The sequence below is a fragment of the Pseudophryne corroboree genome, chromosome 4, assembly GCF_028390025.1.
Source record: "Pseudophryne corroboree isolate aPseCor3 chromosome 4, aPseCor3.hap2, whole genome shotgun sequence".
Classification (NCBI taxonomy): Eukaryota; Metazoa; Chordata; class Amphibia; order Anura; family Myobatrachidae; genus Pseudophryne; species Pseudophryne corroboree.
In genome coordinates, this window is record NC_086447.1 from 754,259,856 (window position 1) to 754,284,103 (window position 24,248).

Below are 24,248 nucleotides of genomic sequence, written 5' to 3' on the forward strand. Positions count from 1 at the left end.
CTGAGGTAACGGGCGTTTTAGCGCCCCCGACGGTGTCTGAGACGCCTGAACAGGCACTAATTGATTTGCCGGCTGTCTCATGTCGTCAACAGTTTTTTGCAAAGTGCTGACACTGTCACGTAATTCTTTTACTTCTAAGCAGCTCAGGAGAGCCACCTAGCATGCACCCTTCTCGTTCGGGCACAAAAATCTAACTGAGGCTTGGAGAAGGGTCATAGGGGGAGGAGCCAGTGCACACCAGCTAGTCTAAAGCTTTTACTTTTTGTGCCCAGTCTCCTGCGGAGCCGCTATTCCCCATGGTCCTTACGGAAGTCCCAGCATCCACTAGGACGTCAGAGAAATCTAAATGGTAAAAGTTCACTGCCAGAAAAAATGGTATCCGGATAGAAGGTAGACAGTAAATAGGTTGACACCGTATGTTGACAGTTAAATGGCCACCATGGACTTAGGTCAGCAGAGTCAAAAGGTCACCATATGGTTTTTCGGGTTAGGGTTAGGCTGTCAGAGGGGATGGTTAGGGCTAGGCACTTGGTGGAAGGTTAGAGTTAGGATGCGGAAGGGGACGATTAGGGTTCAGCACCAGGGGGAGGGTAATGGTTATGCATTAGGATGAGGGTTAGGCTTTAAATAACAGAAAAAAACATGTCAACCTTTTTTTCTATCAACCTATTGACCCTTGTTAACTATCTGGTGTCGACCTATCGATTGTCTATTTAGACACTGTCAATCTTTTTATCCACACCCAGAAAAAACACCAATGTGCCAACAAGCTCCATACATATAGGGGGTTATTCCGAGTTGATCGCTAGCTGCCGTTGTTCGCAGCGATCAGGCTAAAAATCAGCATTTCTGTGCATGCGTATGCACCGCAATGCGCAGGTGTGTCGTACGAGTACAATGAGCATAGTGGGGTTGCACAGAGTGTAGCGAACATTCCAGTCGCACGGCCGAATGCAGGAAGATTGACATGAAATGGGCGTTTCTGGGTGTGAACTGACTGTTTTCAAGGAGTGCTTAGAAAAACGCAGGCGTTGCAAAAAAACGCAGGCGTGGCTGGGCGTTCGCTGGACGGGTGTGTGACGTTAAAAGCCGTCCCTCCGTCATTAGAATCAACGCACACGAAGAGTAACTACAGGGCTGGTCTTGTTTTGCACAAAATGATTTTGCAGGCGCTCTGCTGCACAAGCGTTCGCACTTCTGCAAAGTGAAAATACACTCCCCGGTGGGTGGCGACAATGCGTTTGCACGACTGCTAAAAACTGCTAGCGAACGGTCAACTCAGAATGACGCCCATAGTGCAAGGAGAATTATGCATTAGACTATAGATATACCAAGTCTTCTTCTTGCCAAGCATCCCCAGAGGGCTAGTACTAAACTAGATTAGGTCAATATACATTCTCTCCCTTATGTCTGTAAAGGTTACTGTGTCGGTTTCGAATATAATTTATTTGTAGTTAGTACAGTAAGCTATTAGAAGTAAATGAATCAGGCTGAGGTATGTCAGAGGTTACGATGCTCTAGTCTATGTAAAGGCTACTTAATGCTACATTTCCAGCTACACTAAAGCTTGGCGTACACTATACAATTATTTGCCAGATCTGGCTGGTTGTAATTAAAATCTGGTAATGGATGAGAGCAAATGACAATCAACAATTTGCTCACAAACAATGGAAAATAGACAAAACCTGTCCGTGATTTCGCAAATTTGTATGAATGACAGTTTGGGCAATATTCAATTGTTATCGCCCCCATCTCCCATCTAAAGTGGCGGAAGATCGAAGGGGGCAATATACAAAGGTTACCCGCTTTCACTCTGATCACGCCCATAGCAGTCCCGATTAAACTACTGGGCACAACGGGAAAACGGGTCAGTTTCATGCATTTCAGCTCGCCACCCTCAGGGGTAGCGAGCCAAAATGCTGACGTCGCGCATAGGGGGCAGGAGGGGAGGACAGACATTTGAATCTCGCCCTTTTTGTCCAATTTCCAGTGTTTGGGAGCAAATGGTCGATTGTCATTTGCTCTCATCCATTACAAGATTTTCATTCCAACCAGCCAGATCTGTCAGATTATCTGCCAGATAATTGTATAGTGCATGCCCAGCTTTAGTGCAGCTGGAAATGTAGCATTATGTAGCCTTTATATATGACGGCAGCGGGGCGAGCGCTAAGAGTCCCCTTGCGGGCTCACTGTGCTGCCCCTCTGCAGGTTCGGTGATGCGCCACAGGATTAATTCCCACTCTGGGAATAGCCCTGATGTGCTGGGATTCCGTCTGTCGGCATTGTGGGCTAACGAGATTTCGGCGTCGGTATCCTGAATGCCGGGATCCCAGCAGCTGGCATTTTAACTGCAACCAGATTTAACAACCTGTCTTTTTTCCTTTGTTACCATGCTTGCAGTAGCCACGTTGTAGGCCCCCACTGAAGGTCTGCAGCTGCCTCCTTGTGTGCCTGGGCCTTCCCTGGGATGCAGGATCTGTTTGGAGAGCTAGGGCAGGGTTTCCTTTCAGTTTAAAACGTTAAAATTGATACACAGTAGGTGACGTAACATTTGTATACTCTTGCTTAGATTTAGGACCACCCTAGCAGTGGAAGCGCTGAAAGTGGTGGATGACTGACACCTGTGTTTGTAAATGTATTCAATGAAGACTTCTGCTTTTTATTACTTTAGAAGCAAGAATAAAATGGGGACAATTTGGCTGGCAGCGGAGTACAGTGGGATCTTCCTTATGCACACTAGTGGAGGAGCGCATTCTAGGCACACAATACAATTAGGCAATTCTATTTAAAAACCATTAAACACACTAAAGGTGCCATAAGACAGCCCAATGTTCCATCACTGTTTTTTTTACGGAATATATTAGGCAAAGGAGAGCAGTACATGATATGTTGGATAGCAAAATCTTCATAGTGTTCCTAATCAGAGTTGTATTACTGTTGAATAGTGACATCTCATCACATTATCATTTGTGACACAGGAAGACATTTTGCGTACTCATGAACAGAAAACGGAATTAAACCTTATAGACTACTGTACAATTACACTATTACTATCTGTTCATCTTAAAGCGTTTCCACATTTGTGAGAAAACAAAACAGTACAATTACGGGTTGGGGTATGATATGCCGGAGGTTTAAGATGCCGGTGGTCAGAATAGTGACCGTGGCATCCAGATGATCGAATCCCAAAAGGGGAAGTTAAGTATACTTTCCTCCCTCCCCCCTGGCCCCCTAACCCATTCAGCTGTGATCAGATTGTAACCGCCATTACAGGTTGTGTGCTCTGCCCGTATTGCTATATACCCCCTGGATAACCAATGACTATAAGAGTGCAAGTGTACAGCAGCTAAGCACCATAAGAGGATATGCACACAAGTAACCTATCCCTCCACCCAGAGAGCAACAATGTGGGAGCAACATACGGGTTACATAAATCAGGCCTGCATTTCTACTATGCTTTGAATTTTTAAACAGCTGATTTAATTACAAGAGATCACAAATTCTGAGTTTACCGAATGTATTTTGCCAAAATTTAAACACAACATTAACCAAAGTTTCTATGCTTTTATTTTCAGGTTTCATATTACAGAGGTTGCAGAACTAAAGCAGTCTGGCTCTGGTTCATGTTCAGTATTTATCCCTTATTAGCGAGTATGAATAAATCAGAGTCCACAAGACGGAGTGAGTTTACCTCTCTCACGATCAGCACTTTTCCCAATGGAGTGCTGAGAATCTCCATGCCACTCTAATTCTGCAGGGCTGCTGCTCCGCCGAACCATTATCTAGGGGGAAAGGAGGCCAGAAACTTCATTATAAAGACTTGTCAGTCAACTCAGCTATTCACAATGTCTCCTTTCAATGAAGAAACAAAATTCAATTAAACATTTGTCCTCTGTCCAAAAATGTTTGCAACAGTAGTTAAAATAATGAAATTTCTGCCAAACTAAACACTTAGCGGTCAGAGTTATTTTGTTCCTCAATGGCAAGACCTATTTTTACATTCATGAGATGAGACGACTTCACTAAATAAGTTTTGTATTTTTAATTTTTTTTAAAAATTTTTTTTTGAGTTGCGGGGGGTTTGGGGCATTATTCCTGGGGACAAGACATGCTTTCTTTTGGGAATAACTAAGATCAGTACCCCAAATCATCTCCCTTGATCTGCTTCAGACTTGTGAATTTTTGCACACATTCCTATGGGGCTGCAAGAGGTACCAACTTGCAGCTAGTACAAATGACCCCATAGTGCTCCTGAGAACAGCAATATCAAATTTGTTCTTTAATAAGAAATGTCATATTTTATGAACCATGTGATGAACCTTCAAAAGTCAACAGTTACCAGTAGGGCATGACAGAATTGGGAAGATGGGGCCTGACGGAGGGGGATGGGTCAGAGCGGGAGGCAGAGACTGAGGTGTCCAATATACTAATAACTAATATATTTAGACAGGTACTCTATCCCTGAGAAAGTCTGTTTCCTAATAAAACGCTTTGGATGATCCTGTATTACTCACCAGGAAGAGCCTGCACCACTGTTTCGGTTGTATATTGAACATTCACAATAAGGACCTGGGTGAACCACTGTCTTATTTTCATGCTTTGTGTAAAGGTTTTTTTATTGCACATGTTCTTCATCCATTTACTCCAATTTAAAATTATTTTAATATGACACTATGAGACTTTTTGGCGTGTCTGGTGCTGGGCTGTATTCGAGATGGTCCTGTTACGGTGAATTGGAACCCTGAGAGAGGACTACACCATAAGCTTCATTTGATTCAGAAAAGCTTCACAAATTTCACTTTTACGTACACCTAATATTTACCTTAAAAATCACCAGTTATTGGGTATTGAATTACTATACTATGAGCGCCTTCCTGTTCTGTTGTCTTTATATATACAGTAAATAAACAGTGATAGATGACGCCAAAACTCATGGGTCTTACAAACAATACTCACAGGTGGTAAGACCTACTCTAGTTCAACGTTTCAACTTTATCTGACATTTTTTTTATCAGGAGCCTTCTGGAAAGAGATACAGTATGTGAACAACCCCATATAACTAGCTCTATACATCAATCTGCTGCATAGAGCCAGTAATGTAGGGTTGTTCATATATCTCTTTCCAGATGGGTTTTTAACACACGCTGCTTTAGAAATAAATGGGGGTTATTTAGAGTTGTTAGCAAACTAAAAAAGCAGTTGGGCTAAACCATGTTGCACCGCAGGTGGAGCATATGTGCAGAGAGAGTTAGATTTGGGTGGGGTGTGTTCAAACTGAAATCTAAATTGCAGTGTTAAATAAGCAGCCAGTATTTACCCTGCACAGAAACAATATAACCCACCCAAATCTCTCTCTCTGCACGGTACATCTGCCCCACCTGCAGTGCAACATGGTTTTGCCCAATTGCTAACAACTCTGAATAACCCCCAATGTCTTTTTATTATGCACTATTTTTTTTTGTATATTATGATATATGTGGTTGCGAGCCTTCTTTCTCTTGATCCATGCAGGCTTTGGTGTGCGGTGTTCCTTCCATGCTGGGAGCCATTGTTACGCTGTGGAATGCAGGAAGCCGACTGATGGGATGCAGAGGTCCCGGTGCTGCAAAAGACGCTTTTGGTGGGAGTCGACCCAGAGCATGGCGGTGAGCAGGTACGGGTGCTTGTGGGGAGTACAAGTATGGGGGTAAGTTTATTTGATGATTTACTGTACATTGATTTACTGTACATTGTCCTGATGATGAGGCTGATGCCCTGAAAACTTCTGACACTTGAAACACACACTGTTGCCGTGAAATAGACTCAGAGTGCCATTATTCTACTACTTGTATAATATAGAACTACTTCTTGCAGAACTGCACAAACCCGCAGCAATGAGTGGGCGTTCCTGAGGATAGCCTATCACTGCTTGGAGAAGGGCTGCTGGGTGAGGCCACGAGCAATTGAAGCTCTGGGGCGGAGCTGCAGCTTCACTGTAGTGCCAGGTGGCCAGTGTCTAACTCTGCAGTCAGAGCCAAGGCAACCATGCCGGGCTGCCCGATCACTGAGGCCAGCAGTGATCGGGCCACACTGGAAATGGAGTGGCAGCCACTATTGGGTAAAGCTTCTCTGTAATGGGAAGTGTCTTTGAAGTGTCCGATTACTGTGGCCACGCTGATTAGACCACACTGTGAGCAGAGCTGCGGCTACAGTGACCTGTGACTGTATTGCAGAGATGGGTGGGGGTGCAGCAGGGCTGCCCAGTCACTGTGGCCAGCAGGGATGGAGACAAATTGGGGGTAGAGCTGCAGATGGAAGATTTTCTTCCTGCAGCCACCCAGTGGTTGTTTCTGACTGGTTGCATCAGATGTGACCAAGGGGGTCATTCCGACCCGTTCTCACGCAGCGGCTTGTCACTGCGGTGCGAACGGGTCTGGAATGCGCATGCGAGGCTGCCGCACTGAGCACGCGCGTCGTTGCCCGTCGCGGCCAACGAAGAAAGTGGTCGAAGAGCCGACCGCAAGAAGATTGACAGAAAGAAGGCGTTCCTGGGCGTCACCAGACCGTTTGGAGCCGTTTTCGAGGAGTGGTGAAGAAAACGCAGGCGTGTCCAGGAGAACGGAGGGCCGATGTCTGACGTCAAAGCCGGCCCCAGCATCGCTGAGATCGTCGCACAGGGTAAGTGTGTCCAGGGCTGGTCTTGTTCTGCTTGAAATTTTTTTAGCTTAGCAGGGCTGCACAAGCGATCGCAGCCCTGCTAAGCTAAAATACACTCCCCCATAGGCGTGGACTAGTTGATCGCAGCAGCAGCAAAAATTTGCTGGCTGCGATCAACTCGGAATGACCACCCACATCAGGGAAAGCCCAGCCTGGCGTGGTCACATCTGAGGAGACCATGCCATGAAAGTGGTTAAAACCACCTGCATAAATATTAACACCTCACTATATATCACATGAAACACATAAAACATTATAAAAATCACTTCTCTGCCTGTGATTGTCAGATCCATTGCTGCAACAGCATCCAACACACCCCTCATGTTGCTGGCTATTCAGAGAAAACATAGCCCAAGACTGGGTCAGTTTATGTTTTCTTAGGTCCATCATCTGTATTATGGACAGTCCCAGCTCCCAATGTGTAACAAGGGCACGCTGTCTGCCGCAATGTGTAACGAGGGCACGCTGTCTGCCGCAATGTGTAACGAGGGCACGCTGTCTGCCGCAATGTGTAACGAGGGCACGCTGTCTGCCGCAATGTGTAACGAGGGCACGCTGTCTGCCGCAATGTGTAACGAGGGCACGCTGTCTGCCGCAATGTGTAACGAGGGCACGCTGTCTGCCGCAATGTGTAACGAGGGCACGCTGTCTGCCGCAATGTGTAACGAGGGCACGCTGTCTGCCGCAATGTGTAACGAGGGCACGCTGTCTGCCGCAATGTGTAACGAGGGCACGCTGTCTGCCGCAATGTGTAACGAGGGCACGCTGTCTGCCGCAATGTGTAACGAGGGCACGCTGTCTGCCGCAATGTGTAACGAGGGCACGCTGTCTGCCGCAATGTGTAACGAGGGCACGCTGTCTGCCGCAATGTGTAACGAGGGCACGCTGTCTGCCGCAATGTGTAACGAGGGCACGCTGTCTGCCGCAATGTGTAACGAGGGCACGCTGTCTGCCGCAATGTGTAACGAGGGCACGCTGTCTGCCGCAATGTGTAACGAGGGCACGCTGTCTGCCGCAATGTGTAACGAGGGCACGCTGTCTGCCGCAATGTGTAACGAGGGCACGCTGTCTGCCGCAATGTGTAACGAGGGCACGCTGTCTGCCGCAATGTGTAACGAGGGCACGCTGTCTGCCGCAATGTGTAACGAGGGCACGCTGTCTGCCGCAATGTGTAACGAGGGCACGCTGTCTGCCGCAATGTGTAACGAGGGCACGCTGTCTGCCGCAATGTGTAACGAGGGCACGCTGTCTGCCGCAATGTGTAACGAGGGCACGCTGTCTGCCGCAATGTGTAACGAGGGCACGCTGTCTGCCGCAATGTGTAACGAGGGCACGCTGTCTGCCGCAATGTGTAACGAGGGCACGCTGTCTGCCGCAATGTGTAACGAGGGCACGCTGTCTGCCGCAATGTGTAACGAGGGCACGCTGTCTGCCGCAATGTGTAACGAGGGCACGCTGTCTGCCGCAATGTGTAACGAGGGCACGCTGTCTGCCGCAATGTGTAACGAGGGCACGCTGTCTGCCGCAATGTGTAACGAGGGCACGCTGTCTGCCGCAATGTGTAACGAGGGCACGCTGTCTGCCGCAATGTGTAACGAGGGCACGCTGTCTGCCGCAATGTGTAACGAGGGCACGCTGTCTGCCGCAATGTGTAACGAGGGCACGCTGTCTGCCGCAATGTGTAACGAGGGCACGCTGTCTGCCGCAATGTGTAACGAGGGCACGCTGTCTGCCGCAATGTGTAACGAGGGCACGCTGTCTGCCGCAATGTGTAACAAGGGCACGCTGTCTGCCGCAATGTGTAACAAGGGCACGCTGTCTGCCGCAATGTGTAACAAGGGCACGCTGTCTGCCGCAATGTGTAACAAGGGCACGCTGTCTGCCGCAATGTGTAACAAGGGCACGCTGTCTGCCGCAATGTGTAACAAGGGCACGCTGTCTGCCGCAATGTGTAACAAGGGCACGCTGTCTGCCGCAATGTGTAACAAGGGCACGCTGTCTGCCGCAATGTGTAACAAGGGCACGCTGTCTGCCGCAATGTGTAACAAGGGCACGCTGTCTGCCGCAATGTGTAACAAGGGCACGCTGTCTGCCGCAATGTGTAACAAGGGCACGCTGTCTGCCGCAATGTGTAACAAGGGCACGCTGTCTGCCGCAATGTGTAACAAGGGCACGCTGTCTGCCGCAATGTGTAACAAGGGCACGCTGTCTGCCGCAATGTGTAACAAGGGCACGCTGTCTGCCGCAATGTGTAACAAGGGCACGCTGTCTGCCGCAATGTGTAACAAGGGCACGCTGTCTGCCGCAATGTGTAACAAGGGCACGCTGTCTGCCGCAATGTGTAACAAGGGCACGCTGTCTGCCGCAATGTGTAACAAGGGCACGCTGTCTGCCGCAATGTGTAACAAGGGCACGCTGTCTGCCGTAATGTGTAACAAGGGCACGCTGTCTGCCGTAATGTGTAACAAGGGCACGCTGTCTGCCGTAATGTGTAACAAGGGCACGCTGTCTGCCGTAATGTGTAACAAGGGCACGCTGTCTGCCGTAATGTGTAACAAGGGCACGCTGTCTGCCGTAATGTGTAACAAGGGCACGATGTCTGCCGCTATGTGAAAAAAGTGTACTCTGTCTGCCGTTATGTGTAAAAAGGGCATGCTGTCTGCTGCTATGTGTAAAAAGGGCACGCTGTCTGCCGTTATGTGTAAAAAAGGGGGACGCTGTCTGCCGTAATGTGTAAAAAGGGGATGCTGTCTGCTGTAATGTGTAAATAGAGGAATCCGTCCGCCGTAAGGTGTAAAAGGGTCTCTACCTGGTGTAGTGGTGCTACTGTGCCGCGTAATTTGAACAATGGAGACTACAGTGCACCGTTTTATGAATTGGTATTATTTTGTGGCCACACCCCTTCCCCACGAAGCCACGCCACTATGTATTTTTGAGCGCGCCTACGGCGCGCACTGCCCCTGTTTTGCATGCAGGGGTGGGGCTCCGATGCCGTTTTTTGCACACAGTGCTAAAATGTCTAGTTACGGCACTGTTGCTAGGTATCCACTTCCCTGAGCAGGTCCACCTCACCAGATCCTCTCCAGGGGTGAGGGGGTGGACTTGGATGGGATGGGGGCCCCAAGCCATTTTGTCGCACATGGGCCCACCGCTCGCTAGTTTTGCCACTGAATAGAGAACCATAGAACTAATGATGTCCACAGTCCTTTGAGCCATCATCCTCATTATCAGCCCATCAATTCAGTATTTAAAAGGAAACTTAATAGTGTGTCATGTGACTATGTATTCAGTATTATTTATAGGTTACCTATTTCTGGGCTTTCTGTATACAGAGGACATCATTCCTCTGTAAGTGTGTTATTTGAGAACATTTTAATGCTAAACCAACAACTTGCTCAAATTAACTTAAAGTTTAAACTGAATGAAGAAGTCCATGTAATCAATTTAAATTTAAGACGTTCTTTAATAAGGTTTGGGGTGCGATTCTTACCATTGGTCCGTCCGTGTCTTTCACTGTGATGTCTGTAGCTTCCTGAGCAGGATTCGAGTCTGTTGAACAATCATTAGTGTTTTCCATTTTTTGATCTACAGAAGATTGATAATGAAAATAAGAATTTACTTACCGATAATTCTATTTCTCGTAGTCCGTAGTGGATGCTGGGGACTCCGTAAGGACCATGGGGAATAGCGGCTCCGCAGGAGACAGGGCACAAAAGTAAAAGCTTTAGGATCAGGTGGTGTGCATTGGCTCCTCCCCCTATGACCCTCCTCCAAGCCTCAGTTAGGATACTGTGCCCGGACGAGCGTACACAATAAGGAAGGATTTTGAATCCCGGGTAAGACTCATACCAGCCACACCAATCACACTGTACAACCTGTGATGTGAACCCAGTTAACAGCATGATAACAGCGGAGCCTCTGAAAAGATGGCTCACAACAATAATAACCCGATTTTTGTAACAATAACTATGTACAAGTATTGCAGACAATCCGCACTTGGGATGGGCGCCCAGCATCCACTACGGACTACGAGAAATAGAATTATCGGTAAGTAAATTCTTATTTTCTCTGACGTCCTAAGTGGATGCTGGGGACTCCGTAAGGACCATGGGGATTATACCAAAGCTCCCAAACGGGCGGGAGAGTGCGGATGACTCTGCAGCACCGAATGAGAGAACTCCAGGTCCTCCTCAGCCAGGGTATCAAATTTGTAGAATTTTGCAAACGTGTTTGCCCCTGACCAAGCAGCAGCTCGGCAAAGTTGTAAAGCCGAGACCCCTCGGGCAGCCGCCCAAGATGAGCCCACCTTCCTTGTGGAATGGGCATTTACATATTTTGGCTGTGGCAGACCTGCCACAGAATGTGCAAGCTGAATTGTACTACACATCCAACTAGCAATCGTCTGCTTAGAAGCAAGAGCACCCAGTTTGTTGGGTGCATACAGGATAACAGCAAGTCGGTTTTCCTGACTCCAGCCGTCCTGGAAACATATATTTTCAGGGCCCCGACAACATCTAGCAACTTGGAGTCCTCCAAGTCCCTAGTAGCCGCAGGTACCACAATAAGCTGGTTCAGGTGAAACGCTGACACCACCTTAGGGAGAAACTGGGGACGAGTCCGCAGCTCTGCCCTGTCCGAATGGACAATCAGATATGGGCTTTTGTGAGACAAAGCCGCCAATTCTGACACTCGCCTGGCCGAGGCCAGGGCCAACAGCATGGTCACTTTCCATGCGAGATATTTCAAATCCACAGATTTGAGCGGTTTAAACCAATGTGATTTGAGGAATCCCAGAACTACGTTGAGATCCCACAGTGCCACTGGAGGCACAAAAGGGGGTTGTATATGCAGTACTCCCTTGACAAACTTCTGGACTTCAGGAACTGAAGCCAATTCTTTCTGGAAGAAAATCGACAGGGCCGAAATTTGAACCTTAATGGACCCCAATTTGAGGCCCATAGACACTCCTGTTTGCAGGAAATGCAGGAATCGACCGAGTTGAAATTCCTCCGTGGGGGCCTTCCTGGCCTCACACCATGCAACATATTTTCGCCAAATGTGGTGATAATGTTGTGCGGTCACCTCCTTCCTGGCTCTGACCAGGGTAGGGATGACCTCTTCCGGAATGCCTTTTTCCCTCAGGATCCGGCGTTCAACCGCCATGCCGTCAAACGCAGCCGCGGCAAGACTTGGAACAGACATGATCCTTGCTGAATCAAGTCCCTTCTTAGTATCTCTTGAAGTTCCGGGTACCAAGTCCTTCTTGGCCAATCCGGAGCCACGAGTATAGTTCTTACTCCTCTCCGTCTTATAATTCTCAGTACCTTGGGTATGAGAGGCAGAGGAGGGAACACATACACCGACTGGTACACCCACGGTGTTACCAGAGCGTCCCTGCTATTGCCTGAGGGTCTCTTGACCTGGCGCAATACCCGTCCAGTTTTTTGTTCAGACGGGACGCCATCATGTCCACCTTTGGTCTTTCCCAACGGTTCACAATCATGTGGAAGACTTCCAGATGAAGTCCCCACTCTCCCGGGTGGAGGTCGTGCCTGCTGAGGAAGTCTGCTTCCCAGTTGTCCACTCCCGGAATGAACACCGCTGACAGTGTTATCACATGATTTTTCGCCCAGCGAAGAATCCTTGCTGCCATTGCCCTCCTGCTTCTTGTGCCGCCCTGTCTGTTTACGTGGGCGACTGCCGTGATGTTGTCCGACTGGATCAGCACCGGTTGACTTTGAAGCAGAGGTCTTCCTAGGCTCAGAGCATTGTAAATTGCCCTTAGCTCCAGTATATTTATGTGGAGAGAAGTCTCCAGACTTGACCACACTCCTTGGAAATTTCTTCCCTGTGTGACTGCTCCCCAGCCTCTCAGGCTGGCATCCGTGGTCACCAGGACCCAGTCCTGAATGCCGAATCTGCTGCCCTCTAGTAGATGAGCACTCTGCAGCCACCACAGAAGAGACACCCTTGTCCTTGGAGACAGGATTATCCGCTGATGCATCTGAAGATGCGATCCGGACCATTCGTCCAGCAGATCCCACTGAAAAATTCTTGCGTGAAATCTGCCGAATGGAATCGCTTCGTAAGAAGCCACCATTTTTCCCAGGACTCTTGTGCATTGATGCACTGACACTTGGCCTGGTTCTAGGAGGTTCCTAACTAGCTCGGATAACTCCCTGGCTTTCTCCTCCGGGAGAAACACCTTTTTCTGGACTGTGTCCAGAATCATCCCTAGGAACAGCAGACGTGTCGTCGGAATCAGCTGCGATTTTGGAATATTTAGAATCCACCCGTGCTGTCGTAGAACTACTTGAGATAGTGCTACTCCGACCTCCAACTGTTCTCTGGACCTTGCCCTTATCAGGAGATCGTCCAAGTAAGGGATAATTAAGACGCCTTTTCTTTGAAGAATCATCATTTCGGCCATTACCTTGGTAAAGACCCGGGGTGCCGTGGACAATCCAAACGGCAGCGTCTGAAACTGATAGTGACAGTTCTGTACCACGAACCTGAGGTACCCTTGGTGAGAAGGGCAAATTGGGACATGGAGGTAAGCATCCTTGATGTCCAGGGACACCATATAGTCCCCTTCTTCCTGGTTCGCTATCACTGCTCTGAGTGACTCCATCTTGATTTGAACCTTTGTATGTAAGTGTTCAAAGATTTCAGATTTAGAATAGGTCTCACCGAGCCGTCTGGCTTCAGTACCACAAATAGTGTGGAATAATACCCCTTTCCTTGTTGTAGGAGGGGTACTTTGATTATCACCTGCTGGGAATACAGCTTGTGAATTGTTTCCAATACTGCCTCCCTGTCGGAGGGAGACGTTGGTAACGCAGACTTCAGGAACCTGCGAGGGGGAGACGTCTCGAATTCCAATCTACTTGTAGGATCCAGGGGTCCACTTGCGAGTGAGCCCACTGCGCGCTGAAACTCTTGAGACGACCCCCCACCGCACCTGAGTCCGCTTGTACGGCCCCAGCGTCATGCTGAGGACTTGGCAGAAGCGGTGGAGGGCTTCTGTTCCTGGGAAGGAGCTGCCTGCTGCAGTCTTCTTCCCTTTCCTCTACCCCTGGGCAGATATGACTGGCCTTTTGCCCGTTTGCCCTTATGAGGACGAAAGGACTGAGGCTGAAAAGACGGTGTCTTTTTCTGCTGAGATGTGACTTGGGGTAAAAAAGGTGGATTTTCCAGCTGTTGCCGTGGCCACCAGGTCCGATGGACCGACCCCAAATAACTCCTCCCCTTTATACGGCAATACTTCCATGTGCCGTTTGGAATCTGCATCACCTGACCACTGTCGTGTCCATAAACATCTTCTGGCAGACATGGACATCGCACTTACTCTTGATGCCAGAGTGCAAATATCCCTCTGTGCATCTCGCATATATAGAAATGCATCTTTTAAATGCTCTATAGTCAATAAAATACTGTCCCTGTCAAGGGTATCAATATTTTCAGTCAGGGAATCCGACCAAGCCACCCCAGCGCTGCACATCCAGGCTGAGGCGATCGCTGGTCGCAGTATAACACCAGTATGTGTGTATATACTTTTTAGGATATTTTCCAGCCTCCTATCAGCTGGCTCCTTGAGGGCGGCCGTATCTGGAGACGGTAACGCCACTTGTTTTGATAAGCGTGTGAGCGCCTTATCCACCCTAGGGGGTGTTTCCCAACGCACCCTAACTGCTGGCGGGAAAGGGTATAACGCCAATAATTTTCTATCGGGGGAAACCCACGCATCATCACACACTTCATTTCATTTATCTGATTCAGGAAAAACTACAGGTAGTTTTTTCACACCCCACATAATACCCTTTTTTGTGGTACTTGTAGTATCAGAAATATGTAACATCTCCTTCATTGCCCTTAACATGTAACGTGTGGCCCTAATGGAAAATACGTTTGTTTCTTCACCGTCGACACTGGAGTCAGTGTCCGTGTCTGTGTCGACCGACTGAGGTAATGGGCGTTTTAAAGCCCCTGACGGTGTTTGAGACGCCTGGACAGGTACTAATTGGTTTGCCGGCCGTCTCATGTCGTCAACCGACCTTGCAGCGTGTTGACATTATCACGAAATTCCCTAAATAAGCCATCCATTCCGGTGTCGACTCCCTAGAGAGTGACATCACCATTACAAGCAATTGCTCCGCCTCCTCACCAACATCCTCCTCATACATGTCGACACACACGTACCGACACACAGCACACACACAGGGAATGCTCTGATAGAGGACAGGACCCCACTAGCCCTTTGGGGAGACAGAGGGAGAGTTTGCCAGCACACACCAAAACGCTATAATTATACAGGGACAACCTTATATAAGTGTTATCCCTTATATATCCCTTAATATATTATAATATCGCCACACAAAATGCCCCCCCTCTCTGTTTTAACCCTGTTTCTGTAGTGCAGTGCAGGGGAGAGCCTGGGAGCCTTCCTAGCAGCGGAGCTGTGTAGGAAAATGGCGCTGTGTGCTGAGGAGAATAGGCCCCGCCCCCTTTTCGGCGGGCTTCTTCTCCCGTTTTTCTGACAACCTGGCAGGGGTTAAATACATCCATATAGCCCCAGAGGCTATATGTGATGTATTTTTAGCCAGCATAGGTACTTTCATTGCTGCCCAGGGCGCCCCCCCCAGCGCCCTGCACCCTCAGTGACCGTTGGTGTGAAGTGTGCTGAGAGCAATGGCGCACAGCTGCCGTGCTGTGCGCTACCTTAAGAAGACTGGGAAGTCTTCAGCCGCCGATTTCTGGACCTCTTCTCTCTTCAGCATCTGCAAGGGGGTCGGCGGCGCGGCTCCGGTGACCCATCCAGGCTGTACCTGTGATCGTCCCTCTGGAGCTAGTGTCCAGTAGCCTAAGAAGCCAATCCATCCTGCACGCAGGTGAGTTCACTTCTTCTCCCCTAAGTCCCTCGTTGCAGTGAGCCTGTTGCCAGCAGGACTCACTGAAAATAAAAAACCTAACAAAACTTTTACTCTAAGCAGCTCTTTAGGAGAGCCACCTAGATTGCACCCTTCTCGGCCGGGCACAAAAACCTAACTGAGGCTTGGAGGAGGGTCATAGGGGGAGGAGCCAGTGCACACCACCTGATCCTAAAGGTTTTACTTTTGTGCCCTGTCTCCTGCGGAGCCGATATTCCCCATGGTCCTTACGGAGTCCCCAGCATCCACTTAGGACGTCAGAGAAAGGATATACCGATTAATTTTATTGCATATAATTTACGGGTGAATTCATACATCTTGCTATAATAAACAAATATCATCAAACTAATATTACATAGAACAGGCATGCCTGGAAAGAGGATCTTCACACATAACATATTTTCACAGAAAACATTTTCTACATATATATCACACTCAGCAGGGTAATTATATTATAGTCTAAACTGGGGGCTGCAATATATGCAGTATGTATAGTAACTGCAAGTAATATTGTCAGATTGGTTAATATTTATTATCCCACATCAATCTCAAAAAAATAACAGCAGATAACGTCATATTAAGAACAGAACATGACCACCATATATAGGCTGTATACCACAACACGATACTCAGCATCAAAAAAGCTAAAACAGTCAAAACATATTTTACATTTTACAAGGATCAGGCAAATTTGATGCAAAATCTGTTAGGTCTGTCAGAACAATTTATCTGGTACGCTGAAACCATCAGATATTGGGGCCATACACGAAGATATATCGCATTGGATGGTCATGACTTCTGCGTTCCTCGCCTGAGGAAACATTTCCTTGTTCCTTCTCGTGTGAAGGAATAGGGGAATGTAGGGCGGTTGGCTGCGGTAGAGCATAGATGTGGCCGACTAATTATCTGATCTTTCGGACATTACAGTCAGTCACTGCAATACACTGTACAATTATCTGGGCGACCCGCTAACTTCTGGTAGAAAGGCCAGATAATCCTATATTGTATGCCAGACATATAGTCTAATGATACCCCAATCTGCAAATAATAACCCTGGATTATTATGCAAAAGAACAAGACGTTGTTTGACCGTAATATTAATGGCTGCATATTACTGAACATACAAAAATAAGAATTTACTTACCGATAATTCTATTTCTCATAGTCCGTAGTGGAAAGCTTTAGGACTATCTGGTGTGCACTGGCTCCTCCCCCTATGACCCTCCTCCAAGCCTCAGTTAGGATACTGTGCCCGGACGAGCGTACACAATAAGGAAGGATTTTGAATCCCGGGTAAGACTCATACCAGCCACACCAATCACACCGTATAACCTGTGATCTGAACCCAGTTAACAGCATGATAACAGAGGAGCCTCTGAAAGATGGCTCACAACAATAATAACCCGATTTTTGTAACAATAACTATGTACAAGTATTGCAGACAATCCGCACTTGGGATGGGCGCCCAGCATCCACTACGGACTATGAGAAATAGAATTATCGGTAAGTAAATTCTTATTTTCTCTAACGTCCTAAGTGGATGCTGGGGACTCCGTAAGGACCATGGGGATTATACCAAAGCTCCCAAACGGGCGGGAGAGTGCGGATGACTCTGCAGCACCAAATGAGAGAACTCCAGGTCCTCCTCAGCCAGGATATCAATTTTGTAGAATTTTACAAACGTATTTGCTCCTGACCAAGTAGCTGCTCGGCAAAGTTGTAAAGCCGAGACCCCTCGGGCAGCCGCCCAAGATGAGCCCACCTTCCTTGTGGAGTGGGCATTTACAGATTTTTGGCTGTGGCAGGCCTGCCACAGAATGTGCAAGCCGAATTGTACTACAAATCCAACGAGCAATAGTCTGCTTAGAAGCAGGAGCACCCAGCTTGTTGGGTGCACACAGGATAAACAGCGAGTCAGATTTCCTGACTCCAGCCGTCCTGGAAACATATATTTTCAGGGCACTGACGTCTAGCAACTTGAAGGCCTCCAAGTCCCTAGTAGCCGCAGGCACCACCAATAGGTTGGTTCAGGTGAGACGCTGAAACCACCTTGGGGAGAAACTGAGGACGAGTCCTCAATTCCGCCCTGTCCGAATGGAAAATCAGATAAGGGCTTTTTCAGGATAAAGCCGCCAATTCTGACACGCGCCTGGCCCAGGCCAGGGCCAACAGCATGACCACTTTCCATGTGAGATATTTTAACTCCACAGATTTAAGTGGTTCAAACCAATGTGACTTTTGGAACCCAAAACTACATTGAGATCCCAAAGTGCCACTGGAGGCACAAAAGGAGGCTGTATATGCAGTACCCCTTTTACAAACGTCTGAACTTCAGGGACTGAAGCTAGTTCTTTTTGGAAGAAAATTGACAGGGCCGAAATTTGAACCTTAATGGACCCCAATTTCAGGCCCATAGACACTCCTGTTTGCAGGAAATGTAGGAATCGACCCAGTTGAATTTCCTCCGTCGGGCCTTACTGGCCTCGCACCACGCAACATATTTTCGCCAATTGCGGTGATAATGTTTTTGCGGTTACATCCTTCCTGGCTTTGATCAGGATAGGGATGACTTCATCCGGAATGCCTTTTTTCCTTCAGGATCCGGCGTTCAACCGCCATGCCGTCAAACGCAGCCGCGGTAAGTCTTGGAACAGACAGGGTCCTTGCTGGAGCAGGTCCCTTCTTAGAGGTAGAGGCCACGGATCCTCCGTGAGCATCTCTTGAAGTTCCGGTTAACAAGTCCTTCTTGGCCAATCCGGAACCACGAATATAGTGCTTACTCCTCTCCATTTTATCAATCTCAGTACCTTGGGTATGAGAGGCAGAGGAGGGAACACATACCCTGACTGGTACACCCACAGTGTTACCAGAGCGTCTACAGCTTATTGCCTGAGGGTCCCTGGACCTGGCGCAATACCTGTCGAGTTTTTAATCATGTGGAAGACTTCTGGGTGAAGTCCCCACTCTCCCGGGTGGAGGTCGTGCTGAGGAAGTCTGCTTCCCAGTTGTCCACTCCCGGAATGAATACTGCTGACAGTGCTATCACATGATTTTCCGCCCAGCGAAGAATCCTTGCAGCTTCTGCCATTGCCCTCCTGCTTCTTGTGCCACCCTGTCTGTTTACGTGGGTGACTGCCGTGATGTTGTCCGACTGGATCAACACCGGCTGACCTTGAAGCAGAGGTCTTGCTAAGCTTAGAGCATTGTAAATGTCTCTTAGCTTCAGGATATTTATGTGAAGTGATGTCTCCAGGCTTGACCATAAGCCCTGGATATTCCTTCCCTGTGTGACTGCTCCCCAGCCTCGCAGGCTGGCATCAGTGGTCACCAGGACCCAGTCCTGAATGCCTAATCTGCGGCCCTCTAGAAGATGAGCACTCTGCAACCACCACAGGAGGGACACCCTTGTCCTTGGTGACAGGGTTATCCGCTGATGCATCTGAAGATGCGATCCGGACCATTTGTCCAGCAGGTCCCACTGGAAAGTTCTTGCGTGGAATCTGCCGAATGGGATTGCTTCGTAGGAAGCCACCATTTTACCCAGAACCCTTGTGCATTGATGCACTGAGACTTGGCTCGGTTTTAGGAGGTTCCTGACTAGCTCGGATAACTCCCTGGCTTTCTCCTCCGGGAGAAACACCTTTTTCTGGACTGTGTCCAGGATCATCCCTAGGAACAGAAGACACGTCGTCGGAACCAGGTGCGATTTTGGAATATTGAGAATCCAATCGTGCTGCCGCAACACTACCTGAGATAGTACTACACCGACCTCCAACTGTTCCCTGGATCTTACCCTTATCAGGGAATTGTCCAAGGAAGGGATAACTAAAATTCACTTCCTTCGAAGGAATATCATCATTTCGGCCATTACCTTGGTAAAGACCCGGGGTGCCGTGTACCATCCATACGGCAGCGTCTGAACTGATAGTGACAGTTCTGTACCATAAACCTGAGGTACCCTTGGTGAGAAGGGTAAATTTTGACATGAAGGTAAGCATCCTTGATGTCCCGAGACATCATGTAGTCCCCTTCTTCCAGGTTCGCAATCACTGCTCTGAGTGACTCAATCTTGAATTTGAACCTCTGTACGTAAGTGTTCAAAGATTTTAGATTTAGAATCGGTCTCACCGAGCCGTCCGGCTTCGGTACCACAACAGTGTGGAATAATACCCCGTTCCCTGTTGCAGGAGGGGTATCTTGATTATCACCTGCTGGGAATACAGCTTGTGAATGGCTTCCAAAACTGTCTCCCTGTCAGAAGGAGACATCGGTAAAGCAGACTTTAGGAAACGGCGAGGGGGAGACGTCTCGAATTCTAATTTGTACCCCTGAGATATCACCTGAAGGATCCAGGGGTCTACTTGCGAGTGAGCCCACTGCGCGCTGAAATTCATTGAGACGGGCCCCCCACCGTGCCTGATTCTGCTTGTAAAGCCTCAGCGTATACTGAGGGCTTGGCAGAGGCGGGAGAGGGTTTCTGTTCCTGGGAACTGGCTGATTTCTGCAGCCTTTTTCCTCTCCCTCTGTCACGGGGCAGAAATGAGGAACCTTTTGCCCGCTTGTCCACGAAAAGACTGCGCCTGATAATACGGCGTCTTCTCATGTTGAGAGGCGACCTGGGGTACAAACGTGGAATTCCCAGCTGTTGCCGTGGCCACGAGGTCTGAAAGACCGACCCCAAATAACTCCTCCCTTAATAAAGCAATACTTCCAAATGCCGTTTGGAATACGCATCACCTGACCACTGACGTGTCCATAACCCTCTACTGGTAGAAATGGACAACGCGCTTAGACTTGATGCCAGTCGGCAAATATTCCGCTGTGCATCACGCATATATAAAAATGCATCTTTTAAATGCTCTATAGGCAAAAATATACTGTCCCTATCTAGGGTATCAATATTTTCAGTCAGGGAATCCGACCACGCCAACCCAGCACTGCACATCCAGGCTGAGGCGATTGCTGGTCGCAGTATAACACCAGTATGTGTGTAAATACCTTTTAGGATACCCTCCTGCTTTCTATCAGCAGGATCCTTAAGGGCGGCCATCTCAGGCGAAGGTAGAGCCCTTACAAGCGTGTGAGCGCTTTATCCCCCCTAGGGGGTGTTTCCCAACGCACCCTAACCTCTGGCGGGAAAGGATATAATGCCAATAACATTTTAGAAATTATCCGTTGTTATCGGGGGAAACCCACGCATCATCACACACCTCATTTAATTTCTCAGATTCAGGAAAACTACAGGTAGTTTTTCCTCACCGAACATAATACCCCTTTTTTGGTGGTACTCGTATTATCAGAAATGTGTAAAACATTTTTCATTGCCTCAATCATGTAACGTGTGGCCCTACTGGAAGTCACATTCGTCTCTTCACCGTCGACACTGGAGTCAGTATCCGTGTCGGCGTCTATATCTGCCATCTGAGGTAACGGGCGCTTTAGAGCCCCTGACGGCCTATGAGACGTCTGGACAGGCACAAGCTGAGTAGCCGGCTGTCTCATGTCAACCACTGTCTTTTATACAGAGCTGACACTGTCACGTAATTCCTTCCAACAGTTCATCCACTCAGGTGTCGACCCCCTAGGGGGTGACATCACTATTACAGGCAATCTGCTCCGTCTCCACATCATTTTTCTCCTCATACATGTCGACACAAAAGTACCGACATACAGCACACACACAGGGAATGCTCTGATAGAGGACAGGACCCCACTAGCCCTTTGGGGAGACAGAGGGAGAGTTTGCCAGCACACACCAGAGCGCTATATATATATACAGGGATAACCTTATATAAGTGTTTTTCCCCTTATAGCTGCTGTATAGTTAATACTGCGCCTAATTAGTGCCCCCCTCTCTTTTTTTAACCCTTTCTGTAGTGTAGTGACTGCAGGGGAGAGACAGGGAGCTTCCCTCCAACGGAGCTGTGAGGGAAAATGGCGCCAGTGTGCTGAGGAGATAGGCTCCGCCCCTTTTTCGCGGACTTTTCTCCTGCTTTTTTATGGATTCTGGCAGGGGTTAAATGCATCCATATAGCCCAGGAGCTATATGCGATTCATTTTTTTGCCATCCAAGGTGTTTTTATTGCGTCTCAGGGCGCCCCCCCCCAGCGCCCTGCACCCTCAGTGACCGAAGTGTGAAGTGTGCTGAGAGCAATGGCGCACAGCTGCAGTGCTGTGCGCTACCTTGTTGAAGACAGGACGTCTTCTGCCGCCGATTTTCCGGACCTCTTCTGCCTTCTGGCTCTGTAAGGGGGCCGGCGGCGCGGCTCTGGGACCCATCCAAGCTGGGCCTGTGATCGTCCCTCTGGAGCTAATGTCCAGTAGCCTAAGAAGCCCAATCCACTCTGCACGCAGGTGAGTTCGCTTCTTCTCCCCTTAGTCCCTCGATGCAGTGAGCCTGTTGCCAGCAGGTCTCACTGAAAATAAAAAACCTAATCTAAAACTTTCACTAAGAAGCTCAGGAGAGCCCCTAGTGTGCACCCTTCTCGTTCGGGCACAGAGATCTAACTGAGGCTTGGAGGAGGGTCATAGGGGGAGGAGCCAGTGCACACCAGATAGTCCTAAAGCTTTCTTTAGATCTGCCCAGTCTCCTGCGGAGCCGCTATTCCCCATGGTCCTTACGGAGTCCCCAGCATCCACTTAGGACGTTAGAGAAATAAACACAGAATAATAATAACTCCATGTTAGGAGATAGGTGCTGCTATAACACAGCAGACAGAACAAGGAGTAGCACAACAGATAGCACTCTGTTAGGAATCATCCTTTGAGAATAGGCGGCAGTGATGGTACAGTAGGGTTACATGAACAGCATTCTCAGCTATATCAAATTTAGTAGCACTCTGTTGCCCCACGCCTGGGAAGGGTGGACAGAAAGGGCTGGGGGGTAACGAATTTAAGTATTTTTCCCCATCACCCTGTTCCTGTAAACACAGAATTGGGGCAATGTCCAATTTCTCTGTACAATGAAGTCAGTATGAATCAGTGTGACTATCTTTTTTAATATTTCAGAGTAGTAGCACTTGTGATTGCTTTATTATAGTGGTAGAGAACTCACCATGTAATGCCTCAGGATAGTGCTGCTCTGCTATATCATTAGTACTGCTAGAGCGGGTTAGCTCCTGGAGCTCATAATTACCCACTGCATCAGACTCAGGGACCGCAACTCCTTCCTGTGGCTGCTGCATCTCATCCACTTCTAGAGAGTAAAAAATAATAACATAAAACTTATAACTGGAAATATCTTTACACTCAGCTGCGCATTTATTACTGGAAATATCTTTACACTCAGCTGCGCATTTATTACTGGAGATATCTCTACACTCAGCTGCGCATTTATTACTGGAGATCTCTTTACACTTAGCTGCGCATCTATTACTGGCGATATCTTTACACTCAGCTGCGCATTTATTACTGGAAATATCTTTACACTCAGCTGCACATTTATTACTGGAGATATCTCTACACTCAGCTGCGCATTTATTACTGGAGATATCTTTACACTCAGCTGCGCATTTATCACTGGAGATCTCTTTACACTTAGCTGCGCATCTATTACTGGCGATATCTTTACACTCAGCTGCGCATTTATTACTGGAAATATCTTTACACTCAGCTGCGCATTTATCACTGGAAATATCTTTACACTCAGCTGCGCATTTATCACTGGAGATCTCTTTACACTTAGCTACGCATCTATTACTGGATATATCTTTACACTCAGCTGCACATTTATTACTGGAGATATCTTTACACTCAACTGCGCATTTATCACTGGAAATATCTTTACACTCAGCTGCGCATTTATCACTGGAGATCTCTTTACACTTAGCTGCGCATCTATTACTGGATATATCTTTACACTCAACTGCACATTTATTACTGGCGATATCTTTACACTCAGCTGCGCATTTATCACTGGAGATCTCTTTACACTTAGCTGCGCATCTATTACTGGATATATCTTTACACTCAGCTGCACATTTATTACTGGATATATCTTTACACTCAACTGCGCATTTATTACTGGCGATATCTTTACACTCGGCTGCGCATTTATTACTGGAGATATCTTTACACTCAGTTGCGCATTTATCACTGGAGATATCTTTACACTTAGCTGCACGTGGTGTTTACAGCATTAAATATGAAGCTGTATACAAAAGGCACACACATATGCAAATATACATATCATACCACTAATATATATATTTTTTTTTTATGGAAGTGGGGTCTTAACAATTTGACCTCTCATAGTTTAATACTTTTGTTCTCAACATGAACATCTTTTTAAGAAATTAAGATCTTAAAATGAGTAGAAAAAAACAACACATTTTAATTGTTATTAACTTTTAGGCAATGAATAATAAAACAACTTCTGAGCCAGAATTTGCTACAAGTTATTCAACTTAATCGAGAGGAAAGCTATAGATCTTCTGTATCTCTATGTAGTTATTTGGGATGTAGTTGGCAATCAGACGTTCATGATGCCGGCGTCAGAACACTGGCGCAGGAATTCCGGCACTGCTGAGAATCCTGACAGACGGAATCCCCAATGCCGGGGAGGGTTAGGCTGCAGGGGGGAGGTTAGGGTTAGGCACTAGGGGGAGGGTTAAAGTTAAGCTGCGG

At 47.9% G+C, this 24,248-nt stretch overlaps 1 protein-coding gene and 1 long non-coding RNA gene across 5 annotated transcripts in view; one reads left to right on the forward strand and one right to left on the reverse strand.

Annotated features, from left to right (window-relative positions):
* Window positions 1–24,248, reverse strand: part of RALGAPA2 (Ral GTPase activating protein catalytic subunit alpha 2) — a 605,428-nt gene that overhangs the window by 410,711 nt on the left and 170,469 nt on the right. For all 3 annotated transcript variants that reach the window (XM_063918174.1, XM_063918175.1, XM_063918177.1), the window contains 3 exons: window positions 22,678–22,818; window positions 10,187–10,281; window positions 3,692–3,782 (listed from right to left, as the gene is read on the reverse strand). In XM_063918174.1, coding sequence (XP_063774244.1) covers window positions 3,692–3,782; window positions 10,187–10,281; window positions 22,678–22,818 — 327 coding nt within the window. The remainder of the gene's footprint in view (window positions 1–3,691; window positions 3,783–10,186; window positions 10,282–22,677; window positions 22,819–24,248) is intronic.
* The window catches only part of LOC134910311 (uncharacterized), a 68,017-nt gene that overhangs the window by 40,932 nt on the left and 2,837 nt on the right, over window positions 1–24,248 (forward strand). For both annotated transcript variants that reach the window (XR_010176166.1, XR_010176167.1), the window contains exon 2: window positions 5,512–5,653. This is a non-coding gene — a long non-coding RNA (uncharacterized LOC134910311). The remainder of the gene's footprint in view (window positions 1–5,511; window positions 5,654–24,248) is intronic.